The following is a 21,349-nucleotide window of genomic DNA, read 5'->3' as shown; positions in this document are numbered from 1 at the left end:
TGACAGTGAGAAAATGAAAACATATGTGGGATGAAATACTTGATATTACTAATCTTCTTGAATAGCAAGCAATTTCAAGTGGAATGATGTGGGCAAATATCAGAATAGGGATGGACAATGATACTTATTTGTACCTATGGTCCCACAGAAGTTTTACTCAGCTAGAAGTGGAGGAATTTTTTGAAACTTTAGAGAAAGCAATTGACATAATGAAAAAGGAAAAGTTGATCCTTGTTGGAGATCTAAATAGCAGAGTAAGAAATGATTGTCAGACATACAAAAATATTTTGAGAAAATTTGGAGAAAAGAGGAAAGCTAATAATAATGGCAAAAACCTGTTGGATTTCTGCTCAGGACATGGACTGGTTATTATTAACACCATGTTCCAACATAAAAATGTGCACAAATTCACATGGAGAGAAGAGGCAAGGAATAAGAAAAGTCTCATTGACTATGTTATTGTTGATGGTGATGTTTTCTCCCTGGTGCAGGACACAAGAGTGTACAAAGAATTTGAAATTGGAAGTGATCACCATTTAGTCTTAAGCAGGCTAAAATTGAATTTCATATTCAAAGAACATTTAAGAAAGTTTTGAAGCAAATAAAAATTGAGCAGCTGTCAAATGAGAACTGTAAACTAAAAGACAAATACTATTTAAGAAAAAATGAAAGACTTTGAGAACAGGAACCAGACCTTGGAGATTCAGTGGCAAGCTCAAAAGAAAACATTGATTGATTCAGCCAGAGAGGCATGTGGTGAGGTTGTTTGTAAGGATAAAAAAATCAGGACTCCATGGTGGACACTGGAAGTTCAATATCGAAAGCATACTGAAAGTTCCTGGGAAATTAGTCAGCTTGTGCTCTTAGAGAATACAGAAACAAAATGTAAGAAAGCTAAACACTGTGTAAAACTAGCTAAACAAAAGTCATAGGAAGACTTTGGTAAGAACATAGAAAATAAATACCAGGAAGGTAGAAAATATTCTGGAGGCTGTTGAAAAAGCTCAGAAATAGAGGAAAGAGTGCTGTGAAAGGAATTAGAGATGATAAGGATGACATGAAACTGAAGAAAACAATATGCTTGATGTATGGAGTATTTACTTCGAAAAATTGCTAAATGAAACAAGTAGTGATAGCACAGTGGTAAAAAAACACTCAACAGGCATTCAAATCAGGAATATATACCCATACTTGAAGTTAAAAAAAAAAAAAAAGCCTGAAATGTGGAAAGGGCAGCTGGGGTTGATGATATTTGACTAGAAATGCTGAAGTATGGAGGTATAAAAGTCTTGCAGTGGCTGCACTGCATAGTTCAGAAGGCCTGGAGAGAGGGGATGAATCCCAGATGATTGGAGTAAAGCTCTCATAGTACCCATATGCAAATAGGGAAATAAAACTGAATATGAGAATTACAGAGGTATTTCCATACTGAGTATTCCTGGTAAGATTTATGCAAGTATACTTGAGAAGGATTGTGGAAGGGAAGCTTGGTGAAGAACAAACTAGATTCAGGCCAAATAGAGGCTCTCGGGGTCAAATTTCACATTACGATAAATAGTTGAGAAATCGTGGGAATATAGCTTAGATCTGTATTTAAGTTTTGTAGACCTGCAAAAGGCATATGACAAGATGCCCAGGGAAAAGTTTTCCAAAATGCTACAGTTATGTTGTCAGTGGAGCGTTATAGCAAGAAATGCTTAGTCTTTATTTGAATTGTAAGTCAGCAGTTGGAATTGAAGGCACCACAGGAAGATGGTTTGATGTTAAATCTGGTGTCACACAAGGATGTACATTATCCCCTCTGTTATTCATTATCTATATGGATTACAATATGAAGGAAAGCTGTATTAAACCTGATAAAAAATTGGAAATGTCAATCTCAGCTCTATACTTGATGCAGATGATGCCATACTTTTAAATAAATTTTGCTGTCCTGGTTGGCTGAGTGGAAATGGCGTTGGTGTAGTTGCCGTCGCTGTAGTGAGTGGTGGAGACAGAGCTGTACAGTAGTTGTCCTCCGTCAATGAGTCTGTACTCTGGAGGTCTCACACAATAATAATAATAACAAATAAATCCAGTACAAGTCTGCAAGATTCCCTGCTATACTGAATAACTGTTGTAATAAATTTGGTATGAAAATCAGCAATAATAACAAGACAGATAATGAAAATATCAACTGCATCATTCATGGAGAACCTATAGAACAAGTAAAACATTTCAGCTACTTGGACACAATTTTTAGTGAAGATGGTAAATTAAGAAAGCAAAATAAAACCTGAGAACAGAGCAAGACTGTTCAACCAATGTGTATTGCCTGTGATGACATACAGAGCAGAAACCTGGCTTAAAAAGAAAATAATAACATGCAAAAAACAAAGAATAGAAAGACATCTGCTAAACATAAGACTCAGAAAAAAAATCAAAAAAATGAAGAAGAGCTAAAACAAAATTTTTAGATATTGGGAAAACATACTTCGAAAGAAATGGAAATGGGCAAGACACATCGCAAGACTCAAGGTCAGAAATGGACAAAATTTTTACTGGAGTGGCAGCCATATGAAGGTAAAAGATAAGCTGGAAGACCTGAAAGAAGATGGTCAGATGATATAAGAAAAATAATTGGAACTCTTTGGCACCAAGAAGCTCAAGATAGAAACAAATGTTGAGAATTAGAAGAACTTATAGCCAGAAGTGGCTTTTAAAAGGGACAAAAGAAAGAAAGAAACAAAAAAGTAGAGGGAAATTCAACACCAAATTAGATGAATAAAAGACAGTGTTCAAACCGATTTTAACATATGAATCTGAGAGCTGGGTTAGAAATAAAACACTTGACCAAAGACTAGAGACCACAGATATGGGAGTACTGAGAAAGATTAGGAACATGAGCATCAATGGCAATATCATATTAAAAATAAGGATATTAGGAAAGAACTTGGCATTATTAGCATCCAAGAATGTGCTAGTAAAGCTAATCTCAGGTAGTATGATCACTTGAACAGAATGGAAGAAGAAAGATCAGCAAAACCAGTGTTCTCTGCCAGGTTGGCAAGAAAAATACCCAGATATAGGTAGACTGATACAGTAGAAAGTGTCTTAGAAGACAGAAATATAAGATCTGATAATTCTTACTAAATAACTTAAGGAAATTACAACGTACAATAAAATATACATCAAAATAAATTTTAATGCATCTTCCAATATTTCGGCAATATCACGTTGCCATTTTCACAGGAACTTAAAAAACAAGACGTGCACGCAAGCACAACACACAGTAAATGAGGACGAAGCAGGAAGCTATTCTTTCTCCTAAAAGTCCTGATGGTGCCACCCTAGCGAGCAATGTTGGTATTCCTGGCTAATTGGGCTGAAGGTCTTCTGATGTAGGTTTCCCAAATTTGGGGCAGTCTCATGCAACCAAATTTATTGAGGTTTGGATTGTTTCCTATTGCCCCTGCCAGGGGGCACCATCAGGACTTTTAGGAGGAAGGATAGCTTCCTGCTTCGTCCTCATTTACTGTGTGTTGTGCTTGCGTGCACGTCTTGTTTTTTAAGTTCCTGTGAAAATGGCAACGTGACGTTGCCAAAATATTGGAAGATGTATTAAAATTTATTTTAATGTATATTCTATTGTACATTGTAATTTCCTTAAGCTATTTAGTAAGAATGTATAACCAACATCTAAGCCTTTCCACGAAAAAAAGATCTGATAATGTTGGAGTCTTGACAGATAACAGATTGATTTGGAGGAAAATTATTAATAGGAAGTTAGTAATGATGTAAGTTCTTCATTTAATACTATCATAATATCCTGTACACCTCTTGAGGGTACATGGCAGGAATTTGATAATGATGATTAAAAAAAAAAAAAACGGAACATAAGATGGCCACCTGAAAGAGGCAACAAATGACTGACTCAGTAAGGAAATTCAATTATTAGAAGTGTGATGAATGAGAAGAGTCTCATGGTTCATTTTTCTGAAGATGGAATGATGAGGCACTGGATATGATGAGTATGTGAAGGGTTGGTAGTGGTAATAGGAATGAATGATTTCGTTGGGAAAAAAAGAATGTAAGAATATCAGTAGGTTGCTGAAGAGAGTAAACAATAGTGGGAAGTATATCTGTCCAAAAATTATCAGAATAAGTGAGATATGGTTTGATGAGGATGAGATCATGACAAGAACAGAAATGGAAGGATGTTTTCCCTAAAGACAGATAGGGCAGAAAGGGAGGAAGAGTGATGTTGATGGCATCGGGGAAGTTAGCAGGCAAATAAAAAATGAATTAGTTGGTAAGGTAGCAAAACTGTAGTATGAGTAGCAATTAGCAAGAGACCAAATAAATAGTTGGTAAGAAGTTATTAGGGGGTTAATGTGGACAAGGTTTTTTCATAGAATGGAGGAGGAGGAGGAGGGAACAGGGATAGGAATCCCTGCAAGCTGTATATGCAGGGACAATTCTTTCTTTTAAAGTTATACGATCAGCATTCATAGTGAAGACTTTATGGAGACAAAAGAACGTGTGTTGGAGCAATTACTTTACTTATAATTAAGAAAATAATACTAAGCATTTCAACACAAAAGTAAGATAAATCAAAATGCTTTGTAAATCGTTTACCCTAATCTTACCTCTGGTGAAAAAGAAAAATTTATAAAAATAAAATATTACTACATAAAATATATATAAAAATAAAAATTAATTCATAAAATAAAATACATATTAGTATAATAATATACGGATGATAAAAAAGATTTTATAGAAGAACTATATTAAGCAATTTCTATTGTCCTCTTATATTAAAGTGTTCTGGACTATATTGTTCTTCCATATTCTTGGAATTATTAATCCATCATTCTTGTTTAGATTCAGATGTTTCGCATCTCACAGGCTTCTTTGAACTTTCTTTCAAACCAAGTTTTGTAGGAACTTTGCGCCTTTTATTCGATTCTGTGACATGTTTGATATGCATCATCTGACAGGCCTATTTTACCATAGTAGGGAATTTAGTGTGTCATTTATGTTCGTCTTTTCTTATTGGGATGGTACACCCTGTTTCCCCTATGCAGGGTATGTTGCAGGTGCACTGAATTTTGTAAATCCCTGGGTGGGCAAGGTATGGAAGAGGATCTTTGGATGAGTGGAGTAAATATCTTAATTTTGCAGGAGATTTAAAGGTTGCCTTAATATTGTATTTATGTAGTGTTTTATTTTTTCTGATATTTTTGTGAGGATATTGTGAACTTTTTTTTTATTGCAGCTTTTTTTTTTTAAATAAACATTTGACTAATAATTTCATATTCTTTGAAAATTGTTGGGCTCTATGTTTGAGGGTGCTGATGATCCCTAGTTTTTATGTTGGATGGTGGTATGAATTTTTATGTATGTATTGGCCTCTATATATAGGTTTGCAGTAAACTGTGAAGGAAAAGCAGCCTGAGGGAAGACATGTGACAAATGTGTCTAGAAAAGAAAAAGTTATTGTTTTCAATCTTTATGGTAAATTGGATATGTTTGTTGTTTGTTAGGTGGCTTAGGAATGTAACCTTATGTTATTATATTACATTATATATAAAATAAATTTTATTTTATTTTTAATATTGACCCTATACACAAGAGGCTGAAGGACCTATTAAGCATATCAGTTCATGTGGAGTGCAGATGAGGATATATAGATTGACTTTTTTTTGAAGAAGAAGAAGAAGAAGGAGAAGAGTTGCAGGTTGTAGTTGGGAATACTTCAGGAAAGCTGTTCAAGAGAACAGAAGTAGATGGAGTAAAAGAGGAACAGGAGAGGCAGGTGTGGTATGTTTTTTTCAGTTACACAGCAATGTGTTTGAACAGCTGCTGCTGCTACTCTTGTATTAATAGGTGCAACAAAAAGTGGAGGAATGATGGCTGCAGTTCAGTGGAACAATGACTATTGAAGTACCTGTAGAATAGAAACATTGTATCTGTGAGACAAAGGTTGAAGTGAATCTGTACGAGATTTATGAGTCAAACTGTTTTCCTTGGGCAGCAGCAAGAATTTTTTAGGTATATCACCTCAAATATGTGAGCAGTATTGTAAGGATAGGCAGATTTGGAATTTGTATGAAATTAAAAGTTGGGTGTAAAACAGCCCTTGAATAAAAGAGAATGCCTAGTTTTTTGGATGCTGAGGAAGCTAATAATGCGATGTGTTTATGGCAGGAGAGAATGGAGTTAAATGTTAGTCCAAGCTAAGAGATGATTTGTGATTACTGAGAGTAAAAGTAGAGTAGCTGAGATTTCTTTTGCAAGAAAAAAGGCAGGACTGCATTTAGGTGGCATTGAAGGTGCCAGATTGTTCTTACCCCCCCCCCCACTGAAACTGAAATAGTACATAGATCAATATCTATTGCACTAGTTTTAGATTATCTTTCAGCTTTGGATGTCAGAGCACTATATGGTATGTTTTTCAAAAGAGTGGGATTATTTATTTAGTGTTTGGTTAAGAGGAATACATGCATATATAGTACGCCCACAGATACAAGAGCCTTCAACACTTCTGCGCATGTCAAAAGAAGGAGAATCCATTCCGATAATAGGGTAATCAATCTGTATTGTGGGATGAGTGTTTATTATTACACATCGGAAAATTAACTTCTCTTTTATGATCATTGTAGTTTTTGAAGTGGTAACTATTTTGTTTGTATAACAGTTGGAAAATTTTATGTATAAAGCACGTGATTTCGTGTGTTGGTGACCAATCTATACATTGCCTTATTTCTTTCTCCCCTTCAACATGAATTGACTCTTCTTGGCAGTCTGCTAACGATAGCTCTTTCGCTTATGTGGTCAGACTATATAACCAAACACACACAAAAAAAGAGGGCATACTAGACAATAAAATGTATAAAAAATATATAAAAGAATACGTTAGAGTGAAGTGTTACCGTAGTCATATATACATATAAAAATATACAAATAAGCATAAAATTAAAATCGAATGTCTAAGTTCGACAGCCAAACGTGATATGTTGTATAATTTGATTATCCTCACCAGTTGGAAGATAAGTTTGATCTTATTCTCCAAGAAAACAAGGAATCTCTGCACCTAGCATGGTTGGTGCAAACCCTATTTAGGGAGATCCATATTTTTCGAGGTAGTCGAACCCTGATGGAGAGCTGTTTGGGTTAAAGACAGTGTGCCAGATTACTGGGGGGCTTGGGCAGTCCATCTGCCATGCTATTGTTGCATCATAGCTCTTAGTGACAAGTCGTTGTGTCATTATAATAGGCAGGTGTCTTGACTTAAGCCTCTGCAATGTATAGCTGTCACTATCAGAGTGTATAGGAAGCAACGGATTCCGGCAAATTTTGTTATATTCACAAATCAGGTTGTAGTGGTTGTATATGGCTCAGAACTGGGTAGCTAACATGATGGAGTAGTCTTTATTGTTCCAGAAATGGAACAATAAAGACTTCAGGATGGTATCAATTAATTTAACATGTGCACTATTCAGCCAGACAGCTGAGCAGATATGTTTGTCCTTAACGTGGGAGCAGAAGTCCTCGGGCTGTTCTGGCAAGTTTATGCAGAATGTTATTTCTAGTCCTGGGTTTGGCAGCAACATTGGAGAAATGTCTATTAAAGGTGAGGGTTCTGTCTAGGATTATGCCCAGATACTTTGGATTAAAATTGTGCAGTAATATGTTCCCATTTAGTGGCACTCTTAAGATGTCATGTGCCATGCTATTGTTCAAATGGAAACAGCATGTTCCAGTTTCTTGATAGTGCCTTGGAATAAGACTCCACTTCTCAAAGAAGTGATTTAACAAAAAGAGGGATGAATGAAGAGTAACTATCATCTGCAAGGCTATGGATAAGATCAATGGTAATTGAGAATAGGTCATTTATGTATAGAGCTGAGAGAGGACAGAGCCCTGAGACACTCCTGCATTGCCGGTGAAGGGGGGGGGGGGGGAGCAATCTACCCTGACACAGTGAATGACAGAGAAAGCTGGCTACCCAATTACAAAAGACTGCAACTAGACCAGATCATGGCAATCTGTTCAGGTCTAGATACCAATGGGAGATGATGATTAACTGGTAGGCTCCAGATAGTGGAGAAGTTGGCTACTGATGCTTTGGAGAGGACTAAGATGTGGGTTCAATTCATCTAGACTTCCATTTTTTGGAATGGACAGGATATGTGATTATTTCCATGCACTGAATTAAGTACCAGCTATGTATAATAGATTACAGAGAAAATGCAGGACAGGTGTCAGCTCTGAAACAATGTCTAAGAACAATGGAGAGATGCTATCAGGACCGGAAGACTTTTTAGTATCAGTTATTTAGTCATCTTCAATGTCTTTTTGTCAAAAAACAATGGGAGGCTTATTATAGTGCTCTGATTCCAATATGGTAGGAGGCAATTCATCAATGTGGGAGTTTGATGAAAAGAATAATGCCAGGAGGTCTGCTTTATCTTTGGGTGAAGTAACAGTGGTAACATCAGGATGAGAGAGAGATGAAGTGCAAGTGAGCATAAAGTGCATCCAATAGCTTTCTTACCAAAGGACCAGAATGCATGGATGAAAGTTTTCTCTATTGTCCTTTATGAAGTCAGATTTAGATCTGCAGATAAATGTTTTGAATTTGTTGCATGCTTTGGTATAGGCCGAGTATAAAGCTGGAAGTTCTTGATGTGAGCCACCTGCAGTCAGATACAGTTGTTTTAATGCACTTTGTTGAACCAGGGGCTTGGAAGAGAATTTTGGATAGAATGGGGGATGAAAGCATTCATACCAGCGAGAATAATTTATGTGACTTGTTTGGAGCAGGTGTAAGGATCAGATAAGCAAAAGCAATAGTCAGCCCAAGGAAAGGAGAAGTAGAAATTCCAGAGGTTATTCCACTTAGCACCTTTATAGCCAGAGGATGCAGGGTGGAGAGCAGAGCAGTTTGAGTTAGGGAGTTCTGCGAGAAGAGACCTGCACAAGACTATGTCTGAGTTGCTGAGAGAGGAGGTGATCTCTACAGTATATATCTGGAAGCAGAACAGGTGAAAGATCCAGGATACTGGAGAGTGTAAGAGGATTATTAGGAATTTGTGTGGTAAATGTACAGTTTAAGTTAGGTCATTGCTAATAGCATAAACTCTCACTTTTTGTCCAGCTTGGGAAAGCTAGACAAAAAGTGAAAAAGGGAAAGCCATTATGGATAAATGGAGGTTGCCTAGAAAAAAAGGCAACCTTCACTTATCCATCTGGGCTTTCCCTTTCTAGGCAATGACCCTACAATTTGGATATCTGGACTGCAGATGTCCAAGTTTCATGAAAGGAATGTGAGGAGATCTGAGAAGCTGTCAGAGTTTGGAGCAAAGTGCAGCAAACAAATATTAAATGGGTTAGGAAACCTTGAGCCAGAGAAGGACAAAAGCAGAGGATTCTAAATCCACTATTCTCTGGCAAGCAATGTCAGATCTCATTCATCACCTCCATATGAGACCACAAATTATGAAGATACAAAGTCTGTTGTCCTTTATTTTCCAATTTTTTTTAAATTAAAAAAAAATTATTTAGAAGGAGAAGCTAAAATATAACCTAATTAGCATGTTTTTGAATGACTAGAAATAACTTATATTTTTTTTCCCTGAAAATTATTTACCATTACCAGTTATCTTTCCTAAACCAAACATAAGAGTAAGAATTTGCTACACATCTTGCAAAGTATACAGTAATCCCTCGATTAATGCACTTCCAATTAGTGAGTCATTTTTTTTCTATACTCAAAATCGATTGGTGCACCTATATACATCTTAAAAATAAATGTTACAGATTTAAAAAAATTTTCTATCTCTACATTTTTTATGGATAACTATTTTTAAAAAAAATCGCTCAACAGGATGAAATAATTTAGTTACCAATTTAAAACATTTTACGGTTTTTTTAAATGACATACTACACTATTTCCACGTACACTATGTTTGAAATTTACTGCCAAAATTTATGTCGTCTGCTAATTACATAGCATTTTGATAATCATATCTCGTGCCTCCTTTGCAATTGTTTTCCTTACTTTTGGTTTTTTATTTTAAAATATTTTCCCAACCTTTCATCATGAGTAAAAGAATTAGCAAGCATTAAAAGTGGAAGTGTGAAAATGATTGGAAAAGTAATCACGTTATAAGAAAAACTTGAAATAATAAAGAAAAATGAATAAGGCGAGTCCAGAGCAAAGATAGGTCAAGAATACAAAAATGGGTGAATCACCTATAAGATTAATTTTAAGCAAAGCTGCTGAATACAAAGAAAAACTTAAGGCTGCTTCTAGTTCATAAATGCACTTGAAATCATTTCATCTCATTTTCCTTTTATCCTCTTTTACCTTGCAGTGTCGAGGGTTTATTAATCATCGAACCCCAAACCGTTTACAGGATAAGGTGGTCAGCCCTATGCACCAGTATATCCTATGTCCTTAGTGTTGAGTTCTCAAGGCCGGTTTGTCTGTTTTGCAGGATGAAACATCCCAGGATAAACTTGGGAAAAACCCTACTGTCCACGCCCAAGACTGACTATCTTGGCTATGGCTGAGGAAAATCGTTAAGCTCCTCACATCACTGACAGGAATCGAACCTAGGACACCCCTTCCCCAGGCATATAGCACACAGCCAATAGGCTAACCATGCGGACAAAAAATTGAAATCGCACTTGAAATCAAAGTATTATAATGATTGAATTAGAGAGATTTCTTTCTACATGAATTGAAGATTGTAACCAAAAACAGATCTATTTAGCATCCCTTTGCAGAAAGAAATAGATCTCTCCTTGAAAGAAAGGGCTATCAATGATGGAAAAGAAGAATTCCACGCTAATGCTGGGTGGTTAGAGAGTTTCAAAAAGAGAAATAGCCTACATAATGTTCTAATCACAGACGAAGCTGCAAGTGCTGATAAGGAGGTGGCAGCAAAAGTTTGTCTTTGGAAGGCATTCGCCTTTTTTTGGAAGCGAATGCCTTCCAAAGACAAACTTTTTCTGGACAAATCAGAGAAATCTCAGCCTAGTTATAAAGTCGCAAAGTTGAATGAAATTACTGCTAGCAATATGCGAGTCATTTGTAAGCACATTCTTCCACATTGTACAAATGATTTTAGACTTTTCAAATGAATCTAAATTAATCAAATCTCATTCTGAAAAATTGAGTGATTCTGACCTACTAAATTTAGATGAACAGCAGGAAGATCCTGAAGAAAATTTAATCACTGGTAAGCTCAAAGAGATTTCACAGAAACAAATTAAAAATATTTTTCGTGTAACTGAAGTTTTTAAGCAGCAATGCTTAGAGGCTGAACCTGATGAAGAGAGAAGCAGTAAAATTTGCAGTAGAGTAGAAAAGGCAATAGGGCCATACCATCAGTTTTATGAAAAAAACAGAATACTCCAAACTACATCAGATCAATTCTTTGTTAAGAAGTAAAATAATAAATTTATATTCTGAATATGTTTTTGTCCTTCAGCTTCATGGTTTCCTTTAACTAGGCTCCAAGATATACCCTAATTCTTTTATTAAAAAAAATTAAGGGTCAAAAAAGAAATTTGAGGAACGAATTATACTTTTTCCCCATAGGTTATTATATTCGATTAGTGCATTTTGATTAATGCACTGGCTTTAAAGAAAGCATTAGGCACATTAGTTGAGGGATTGCTGTTCTTTTTCTTTCATGCACATAAGACTAAAAATAATACCTAATATACAGGTTATTATTAGAATTAAGAATCAGGTTACATAACGAATAAACAAACATGAAATATTTTTTTAGTTTTTAAATTTTTCATTTGACAGAAAAGGATAATTAACTCAAATATCTCAAACAATAAAAATGAATAATTACAGTTTACATTATTTAAGTTCTCTACTAATGATGTAAGGAAATATTAATGAGACAATAAGCAAAACGATAAACAATAAAAAAAAATTATATTTTACACACAAAATTTGTGCCAGTGTAATATACAATTTCAGTTCTAATATCTGAACGAATAACCATACCTTCAACAAGATACTTCAGAAGCAACTTCATGTAGTTTTTTGTTAACTTGACTAGATCCCATGACTGCAAATAAAAAATAATTGTATCCTATAGAAATAAGAATACAAAAATTTCATTTAAGAAACAATTACATATATAAAAATGGGTTCAATTATCTTTCTCACATCACCTTATGGTTGTGGATTTTATTTAGGTAGCAAAACATCCTTTCAAATATATTAACAAAATGTACTTAAATTATGAATTTAGTTTTAACAGAACAACCAGTCTTAAGAGTTTAATTTAAATACAAACAGCATGCCGTAACCATCATAATAAATCTTTTAATATATTTAAAACCATCATTTTGTATTTTGGTTAAAACATCATTGAAAATGTCAACTGCATTATGAATGGAGAACCTGTGGAACAAGTAAAACATTTCAGTTAATTAGGCACGATTTTTAGTGAAGATGGCAAATTAAATATGGAAATAGACAACAGAATCAACAAAGCTGGTATGGTAAGAAGTCAATTGAATAAATTCATATGGGGATAAGAGAGAAATTAGTCAGAACACTAAATTATATTATACAAGACAGTGTTCAAACCAGTTTTAACTTATGGATCTGGGAGCTGGGTCTGAAGTAAAAAACTTGACCAAAGACTAGAGACTGCAGATATGAGAGCCCTGAGAAAGATTAGGAATGCTAAAAGATGGCATCAATGGCAATATCATATTAAAAACGAGGATATTAGGAAAGACTTGACATTGTCAGCATCCAAGAATGAGTTAGCAGAGCTAATCTCGAGCTAATCTTTCCTCGTCCATTCTTAAACAGAATGGGCGAGGAAAGATAGCAAAACAAGTGTTCTGTCAGGTTGGCAGGAAAACAACCCCAGAGGAAGAAAGATATAGGTGGATTGATATGAAAACAAGTGCCTTAGACAACAGAAATATAAGATCTGATAATGTTGGAGTCTTGACAAGTAACAGACTGATTTCGAGGAAAATTGTAGATAGGAAGTTAGTAATGATGTAAATTTTTCATGTGGTACTATCATTTCCTGTACACCCCTTGAGGATACATAGTAGGATCCTTTCTTTCATGCTTACAAGGTAATCAGAATACATTATGGAAAATTATAAAGACAACTACTGTGTTAGAGCAAAACATTAGTTTAATATAAACCAAAATGAACACTCGACGTTTCGACCTTCATATCAAGGTCATCATCTGGAGCATACACATATATACAGAGAAACAAGTTACACTGCAATCTACATGGTTTGCAAAAGTTACTGACCAACCGTTACAACAATTACTGGCCTGACCTCTGGTGAAGGAAAAATAATAATTTACTACATCAAAGCTACAGTCCTATTATTATCTATTAGGTTACAAAATTAAATGGGGCAGGAGAGCAACATGTTTATATATCATCATCATCAAATTTCTGCCATGTACCCTCAAGGGGGTATACAGGATATGAGAGTGTACATGAAAAATTTACATCATTATTAACTTCCTATCTATAATTTTCCTCCAAATCAGTCTACTTGTCAAGACTCCAACATTACCAGATCTTATATTTCTATGTCTAAGGCACTTTGTACCGTATCAATCCACCTATATCTTGGTCTTCCTCTGGGTCGTTTTCCTGCCAACTTGGCAGAGAACACTTGCTTTGCTAACCATTCCTCGCCCATTCTGTTTAAGTGACCATACCACCTGAGATTAGCTCTGCTAACGCATTCCTGGATGCTGAAAATGTCAAGTTCTTTCCTAATATCCTCATTTTTAATATGATATTGCCATCGATGCCATCTGTTCACGCCTCTAATCTTTCTCAGGACTCTCATATCTGCGATCTCGAGTCTTTGGTCAAGTGTTTTACTTCTGACCCAGCTCTCAGATCCACAAGTTAAAACTGGTTTGAACACTTTCTTGTATACAGCTAATTTAGTGTTCCGACTAATTTCTCTCTTATTCCATACGAATTTATTCGATTGACTTCCTACCATACCAGCTTTGTTGATTCTGTTGTCTATTTCCATATTTAATTTACCATCTTCACTAAAAAAGCATGCCTAAGTAGCTGAAATGTTTTACTTGTTCCACGGGTTCTCCATTCACAACACAATTGATATTTTCAATGATTCTGCCTATTTTCATTGTCTTTGTCTTTTTATTGCTGACCTTCATACCATATCTATTATAACAGTTATTCAATTTAGTCAGAGAGTCTTGCAGACGTAGCGGATTTATTGATAAGTATAACATCATCTGCATAAAGCAAAGAGCTGACATTAACATCTCCAATTTTGATATCATGTTTAATACCACTTTCCTTCATAATGTGATCCATATAGATAATGAATGAATGACAGATGGGATAATGTACATCCTTGTCTCACACCAGATTAACATTAAACCATCTTCCTGTACTTCCTTTAATTGTAACTGCTGACTTGCAACTCAAATAAAGACTAAGTATTGCTTGATATAATGCCCCATTAACACCATAGAACTGTAGCGTATTGAATAGCTTCTCTCTTGGCACCTTGTCATATGCCTTTTCCAAATCGACAAAACTTAAATACAGATCTTTGTTATATTCCCATGATTTCTCCACTATTTGTCGTAAAGTGAAGATCTGATCCTGACAGCCTCTATTTTACCTGAATCCAGCTTGTTCTTCACCAATTCTTCTCAACCGTTTCTCAAGTATACTTGCATATATCTTACCAGGAACACTCAATAGGGATATACCTCTATAATTCTCACATTCAGTTTTATTTCCTTTTTATATATAGATACTATGAGAGCTCTACTCCATCAATGGGAGTTCGTCCCTCTATCCAGGCATTCTGAACTATGCAGTGCAGCCACTGTAAGACTTTTATACCACCATACTTCAGCATTTCTGGTCGAATATCATCTACTCCTGCTGCCTTTCCACATTTCAAGCCTTAGATGGCTTTTTCTACTTCAAGTATGGATATGTATTCCTGACTGCATGCCTGGTCAGTGTTTTTTTTTTTTTTTTTTTTTTTTTTTTTTTATCACTGTGCTGTCATCATTGCTTGTTTCATTTAGCAGCTGTTCAAAGTTATTACTCCATACTTAAAGGATATCTTTTTCTCCCATTTTCATTTCAGCTTTATTATCTCTAACTCCTTTTAGAGCATTCTTTCCTCCATTTCTGAGTTTCTTCAACAACCTCCAGAATATTTTGCCACCTTCTTGATATTTATTTTCTATGTTCTTGCCAAAGTCCTCACATGATTTTTGTTTAGCTAGTTTTACACACTGTTTAGCTTTCTTACATTTGTCTCTTTATTCTTTAAGAGCACAAGCTGACTTATTTGCCAGGAACTTTTGATATGCTTTCTTCTTTTCCTTCACTGCCTCTTTAACTTCCTGTGTCCACCATGGAGTTCTAATTTTTCTATCCTTGCAGACAACTTCGCCACATGCCTCTCTAGCTGAATCAATCAGGGTGTTCTTCAAGGCTTGGTTCCTGTTCTCAAACTCTTACATTTTTCCTTCAACAATCTTTCTGTATTTTAGTCTACAGTTCACATCTGTGAGCTGCTCAACTTTTATTCGCTTTAAAACTTTCTTACATGTCATTCTTTTCAATATGAAATTCAATTTTATCCTGCTCAAGACTAAATAGTGATCACTCCCAATTTCAAATCCTCTGTACACTCTGATGTCCTGCACCAGGGAGAAAACATCACTTTCAACAATAACATAGTCAATGAGACTTTTCTTATTCCTTGCCTGTTCTCTCCATGTGAATTTGTGCACATTTTTATGTTGGAACATGGTGTTAGTAATAACCAGTCCATGTCCTGAGCAGAAATCCAAGAGGTATTTGCCATTATTAGCTTTGCTCTTTTCTCCAAATTTTCCAAAAACATGTTTGTATGTCTGACAATCACTTCCTACTCTGCTATTTAGATACCCAACAAGGACCAACTTTTCCTTTTTCATTGTGTCAGTAGCTTTCTCTAGAGCCTCAAAAAATTGATGAGCCTTGTATTTTGTGTTGAATACTATGGCTACTCCTTCTTTTCCTTGATTGTCATTGCCTGAATATAACATTTTGTATTTATTGCTCAGAAAGATCTCACCAGTTTTTGTCTTTTTTGTTTCAATCACCCCTATTATGTCGATCTGGTACTTATCTAATTCCTCCGCTATTTCTTTGCCATTCAGGCTTCTTATGTTGATAGTACCGATCTTTAACTCTGGTGAAGTTGAGTTGGGGTGTGTTTTCAGATTTGTTCCAGTAGCTGACTTTTCGCTGTTCGCCCTGGTTCCCTGGCGAAAAAAAACGGGGACTTGTTTAACTGGGCGACGCCCCAGCCGGCATGATATTTTGTTGTGTTGTACCATCATTTTCTATTTTGGTTTAACCAATAAGAATACAATTTGGTCGGCTAAATCCCAAATTGCCAGTCCATCCTCGTTCGTTCAGTATCCAAGTAGATATCCAATAGGGTGCACCACGAGAAGGTGAGGATTGGACATTAGGTCAGAAGCCCTGGTCAGTTCTCCGCATTCATTTAAAGGCTATGTGGAGGTCTCCTCTCAGCACCCTATGTTTATATATATATATATATATATATATAAATTTAAAAAAATAAATAAATAAATAAACTGATTATACGTATAAATTTCAACCAATGGGTATGGAATACTTTCCAATAAAAGCTGAAAATTGCTTAAAGTCCTTAAGTATGGATAATAAGTAGGCTGAATATGTGCCATCCAAATTCTTGGAATTTTTATGCCACCATTATTGTTGAGATTAGGGTGATTAAACAGAATTTCACAGGCTTCTTTAAATTTTTTCATACCACGTTTTTGTATGATGTAAAGAACAGGTACTTTTCCAATCAATTTGGTGTAGGGTGTTGAGAGCAAAATCTGCTTCACCAAAATTGTATATCGAATGTGTCTTTTTTTTTTTTTTTCCCCTACGTATAGGGATTGTACATACAGTTTCACCAATATAACTTCTCCTCCCATTGGCACATCTTAGAGTTTATTGCATCTACTGCACCTGTAACTTACCTTATATTGGTGAAACTGGATGTACAAACCCTATACGTAAAAAAGAATTACTGAAAATGCATCGTTTGCCATCATAGCCCTTCTTAATTCATTTTCATCATATTGAAGTAAAATGATTCTGTGTTCATTCAGTTTGGAGCAATCAAGCATGTGTAAAAATGTCTGCATAAATAAGCAATTAGATAAGAACAGAGAACTAGCAAGTTGTTGAACTGTGTCATGCAGACGACAGAGAACTGTTTGCAAAAGAGCATGCAGGTAATTTATGATGTCTGTACATGAAATGAATGCTAGGAGTATAAACAGAGTAGAATTTGTTGAATTAGTTAATATTTTGGGATCTCCATGTTGTAGACATTAATGAAACTTGGCTATCAGAAGCAGATGTACTAACTGGTATCGAGTGAAAAAAGTACAGCATTTTTGGGAAGGACAGACAGGATAGGAGAGGAAGGGGGGGGGACATGCTACTAATGATATCAAATGTCTTGAGTCCAGTTAGAGTTGAGACCTATGATTGCAATACTAATAACAATTTTTCATGTGGCAGTGAGTTTGAAGCCATCTAGTGTGAGGTTGAATCTAACAAGATTATATACACAGTGGGATGTTGTTACAGACCTCATGGATTGGTTTCTAGAAGAAATGCATCAACAAATAAATATAATGGGTATGAAAAGAGTAATAATGGGAGACTTTCATTATTATCTAAATATTGATTGGGTAGCTATGAAATTGCATGAGAAGAATGAAACCGAATTTTTTGAGCTGTTGTGGGACAACTTCTTCAAGCAGAATATGACAGAAGGAACACAAGGTCAATGAGGGTTAGATTGAATTTAGTGTCAGAGGGGGTTTCAGTTAAAGACATTACTATTCTGCCTCCAGCTGGTGACAGTGATCAAGCAGTACTCACTTGGGAAGGGGCTAAGTCTATGAATGTTCCATTCAGAAAAGGTTGAATGCTGAACTACAAAGCAGGAAAAAAATAATGACCAACCGAGGAGTATGCTGGGTTCTGTGTCATGGTATCAGTTATTGGATGGGAAGAATATCAACTGTACATGGGAAGTGTTTAAAAAATACTTAAATGATGCACTATCAGAATGTGTCCCTAGAGTTCGAAGAATAAATAGAGTAGGAGTGAAATGGATGTGTAATCTAATTAAGCAACAAATTCGTAAGAAAGATGATGTGGAAGGAATGTGCATATGGACGATGTCAATTACGATAAGCATAAGCAGCAGGCCAGAAGAGTTACAAGTGCTGTGTAGAAAGCTAAGTCCAAGTATGAAAAGAAATTCACTCTGCAAGTTAAAGACAACCCAAAAGAATTCTATCATTATGCTGCAAGCAAAAGAAAGAATGAATTGGAAAGAATAACTAATGAATGCAGATAGTGTGTGAGTGACCAATGAGGAAGTGATTGTCCAACTAATGAGCACCACCCTTGTGGTGCTCATTAGTTGTTAAAAGCTATCGACCTGCTACACACAACATCGAACTCACCACTACCTCTTCACTGTATGAGGAAACTTATGTGGATGAGGAGGAAGTACTAGAGCTGTTGCATAAAATGAATAAGAATTCTGCAATAGGAACTGATGGGATATCAGCATGGATGCTAAAAGAGTGCTCAGCTGAACTGCTTATTCCCTTGACAAGGCCATATAATTTGGGTCTCAGAACAGGGAAGATTCCACAGGAGTGGAAATAATGTATGGTAATCCCATACATACTCAGGAGTGGTGGTGGTGAAGATTTTGGAAAAGGTGGTTAGGGCTTGCATTCAGAAATGGGTTGACAGTGAATCTCTACTTTGCAATGAACAGCATGGATTTACTAAGGGAATTAAGATATCCCAATATCAATAACTATGCATCCTTGAGGAGAATGAATGCACGATGATACTTTTGGATTTGGCTAAGGCTTTTGACAGAATACAGCATGGAATACTGTTGCATAAATTGGAGAACATGGGATTGGATTAAAAACTATTGGCATGGCTAAGAGGATGGCTGACTGACATATCAAAGTGGTAAATGGGGGTGTGAATCTGTAAGATTCAAAGTGGTGAGCCTCAAGGATCAGTCCTTGATCCATTGTTATTCTATCTCTACATTAATGACATTGGAAGGATTTCATAGGTGATATACTGCTATTTGCTGATGATGCAAAGATAGGTAGAGTAATCAGGAATGCTGCTGATATGGTACTTGCAGAATGATTTGAACAGGCTGGAATTGTGGGTATGTGAAAATGGCTGTCATTTGAATGTCGATAAATGTAAAATTATACACTTTGGTGTGATTAGATATTACAATGTCTTATTATATTGGAGGGATTATATTTGAAAAAACTGATGAGACTAGGGATCTTGAAATTTTAGCAGACAGGAAATTGATATTCAAGGGCCATATAGCAAAAATTGTAAATACAACTCAGAGAATAATGGCAATGTTGAAATGAACTTTGACAAGTAAAGAGGCAAAATGACTTATCTTTACAAGGCCCTGATGTGCACAGGTCTGGCCTCCAGGTTTCCGTAGTGATTCTGATACAGTGGAGAGAGTGCAAAGGAGAGTGTCAAAAATGATATCAGGATTGCAAAATACTAATTAAGACATTGAAAATTTGTAGGCTGCAGACACTAGCAAACAGGAGAAAGTAGGGGTGATATGATTAAGACTTACAAACTTCTGAAAGGGTTATACAGAATTTCAGTAGATGAAATTTTTCATTTTATGGAGGATGCGATATCATCCATGGAAGTTAAGAATGAATGCTATCAACTGGGGGGGGGTAGATTTTACTCAGAGTAGCGAGTTATTGGAATGGACTGCCATTGGTAGTGTGCAAGTAGCATGAATGAATTCAAGAACAGTATGACAGCTGGTGTGAATAGCATTCACACTAGCTGTCATACGATGAATTCCTGACTCCCTGGAGATTTCTCTCTTAATAATTTCTTTGAAAACAGTTATAAATTGCTAATGAAATGGTAATCCTTATAATCAAATTTGCAGGAATTTCTTTTTATAAATAGGGATACAGGTGTGGTGTAAAAAAGGGAAGAAACACCCTGAGCTCCATGTCTACATATTGTACCATAAAATTGTTTAGCTTCGCCCTTAAGTCACATGACTGACAATCATGCCACACATTTGATGTGATCAAGGAGAAAGAAAAATCCCTTAGTGTTTTTTTTGAAAAGAGGGATATTTATTTGGGACAGCATGAGAAAGACTATTAAAAAAAAAAATTAAAAAAACGTAGACAGAATGAAGAAAAAAGACAATATGGTTTGATAAGTTTAAAGTCAACCTGTGTATTGATGTTGACAAGCAGCCACTCATGTTTTTACATGATCAGAGGAAAGCAGATGAATGGTGGAAGCCAGTTCAAAGGGGCAGTTATTACCTAGGAAACAGACAATGTAGAAATCTGATCTATAAGAAAGCAACTGGAAGGAATCTGGGGAGGGGGTTGCCCTCTTCTAGATACAGTCAAGAAGAGGGCAACCTCTTCTTGAATACATCAAGAAGAGCATTTTTAAGGTTTTAAGTGCACCATGCCACATGTAAGAACAATATTCTGAGCATATTTGGGTTTATAAAGTTTTAGGCATTGTTCAGTTGCATAAAAAAATATTAAAAAAATTAGCATTTTGAATGAAAGAGAATGTCAACTATTTTGGAAATCAAAGAAGCTATGGATTTAATGTATTTGTAACAGGATAAATGCAAAAGTCAATCCAGAAAGAGAAAACTCTTGACTAATAACTATCTTGACTATCAGGATATTAACAACAACAGAGGGATAAAGCAAGATATTTCTGTCATGAAGATTACTGTTTGACAAGGTGTGTTTAGAATAGCATGGTTAGTTCTATGCGACTTAGACCATTCTGTAGTTCATTATAATGGTGTACGCTATAGTGTGTGTGCAATAACTATATTAAAAAATGTTACTGAAATAATTAACTCAACACAGGTCACATGCTAGTCATGTTTGCTATAATGCATGTCTACTGTATTTCAAAAATGTTAGTGAAATAAGATAATTCAATCAAATCACATGCTATTGACAGAATTATGTTATTTCACTAACATTTTTGATATGCTATTTGTGGTAACTCGTCAATATGATATAGTAAGATATCCCAATATCAATAACTATGCATAATTCTAGAAATATTTTTAAAAAAAACTTTTGTTCATAAAATGAACATTTTCTTAAACTAGGTACTCCAACAGAATGAAA

The 21,349-nt window shown here is 35.5% G+C and overlaps 1 protein-coding gene across 1 annotated transcript in view; it reads right to left on the bottom strand.

Annotated features, from left to right (window-relative positions):
- Nucleotides 1-21,349, bottom strand: part of EDTP (Egg-derived tyrosine phosphatase) — a 451,026-nt gene that overhangs the window by 145,738 nt on the left and 283,939 nt on the right. The window contains exon 12 of the mRNA XM_090399919.1: nt 12,017-12,080. Coding sequence (XP_090256045.1) covers nt 12,017-12,080 — 64 coding nt within the window. The remainder of the gene's footprint in view (nt 1-12,016; nt 12,081-21,349) is intronic.

Source organism: Typopeltis vanoorti, chromosome 1 (assembly GCF_054136105.1).
Source record: "Typopeltis vanoorti isolate ZY-2024b chromosome 1, IOZ_Tvanoo_1.0, whole genome shotgun sequence".
Classification (NCBI taxonomy): Eukaryota; Metazoa; Arthropoda; class Arachnida; order Uropygi; family Thelyphonidae; genus Typopeltis; species Typopeltis vanoorti.
Note: the sequence above shows the minus strand (reverse complement) of the source record. Positions and strands in the feature narration are given on the sequence as shown.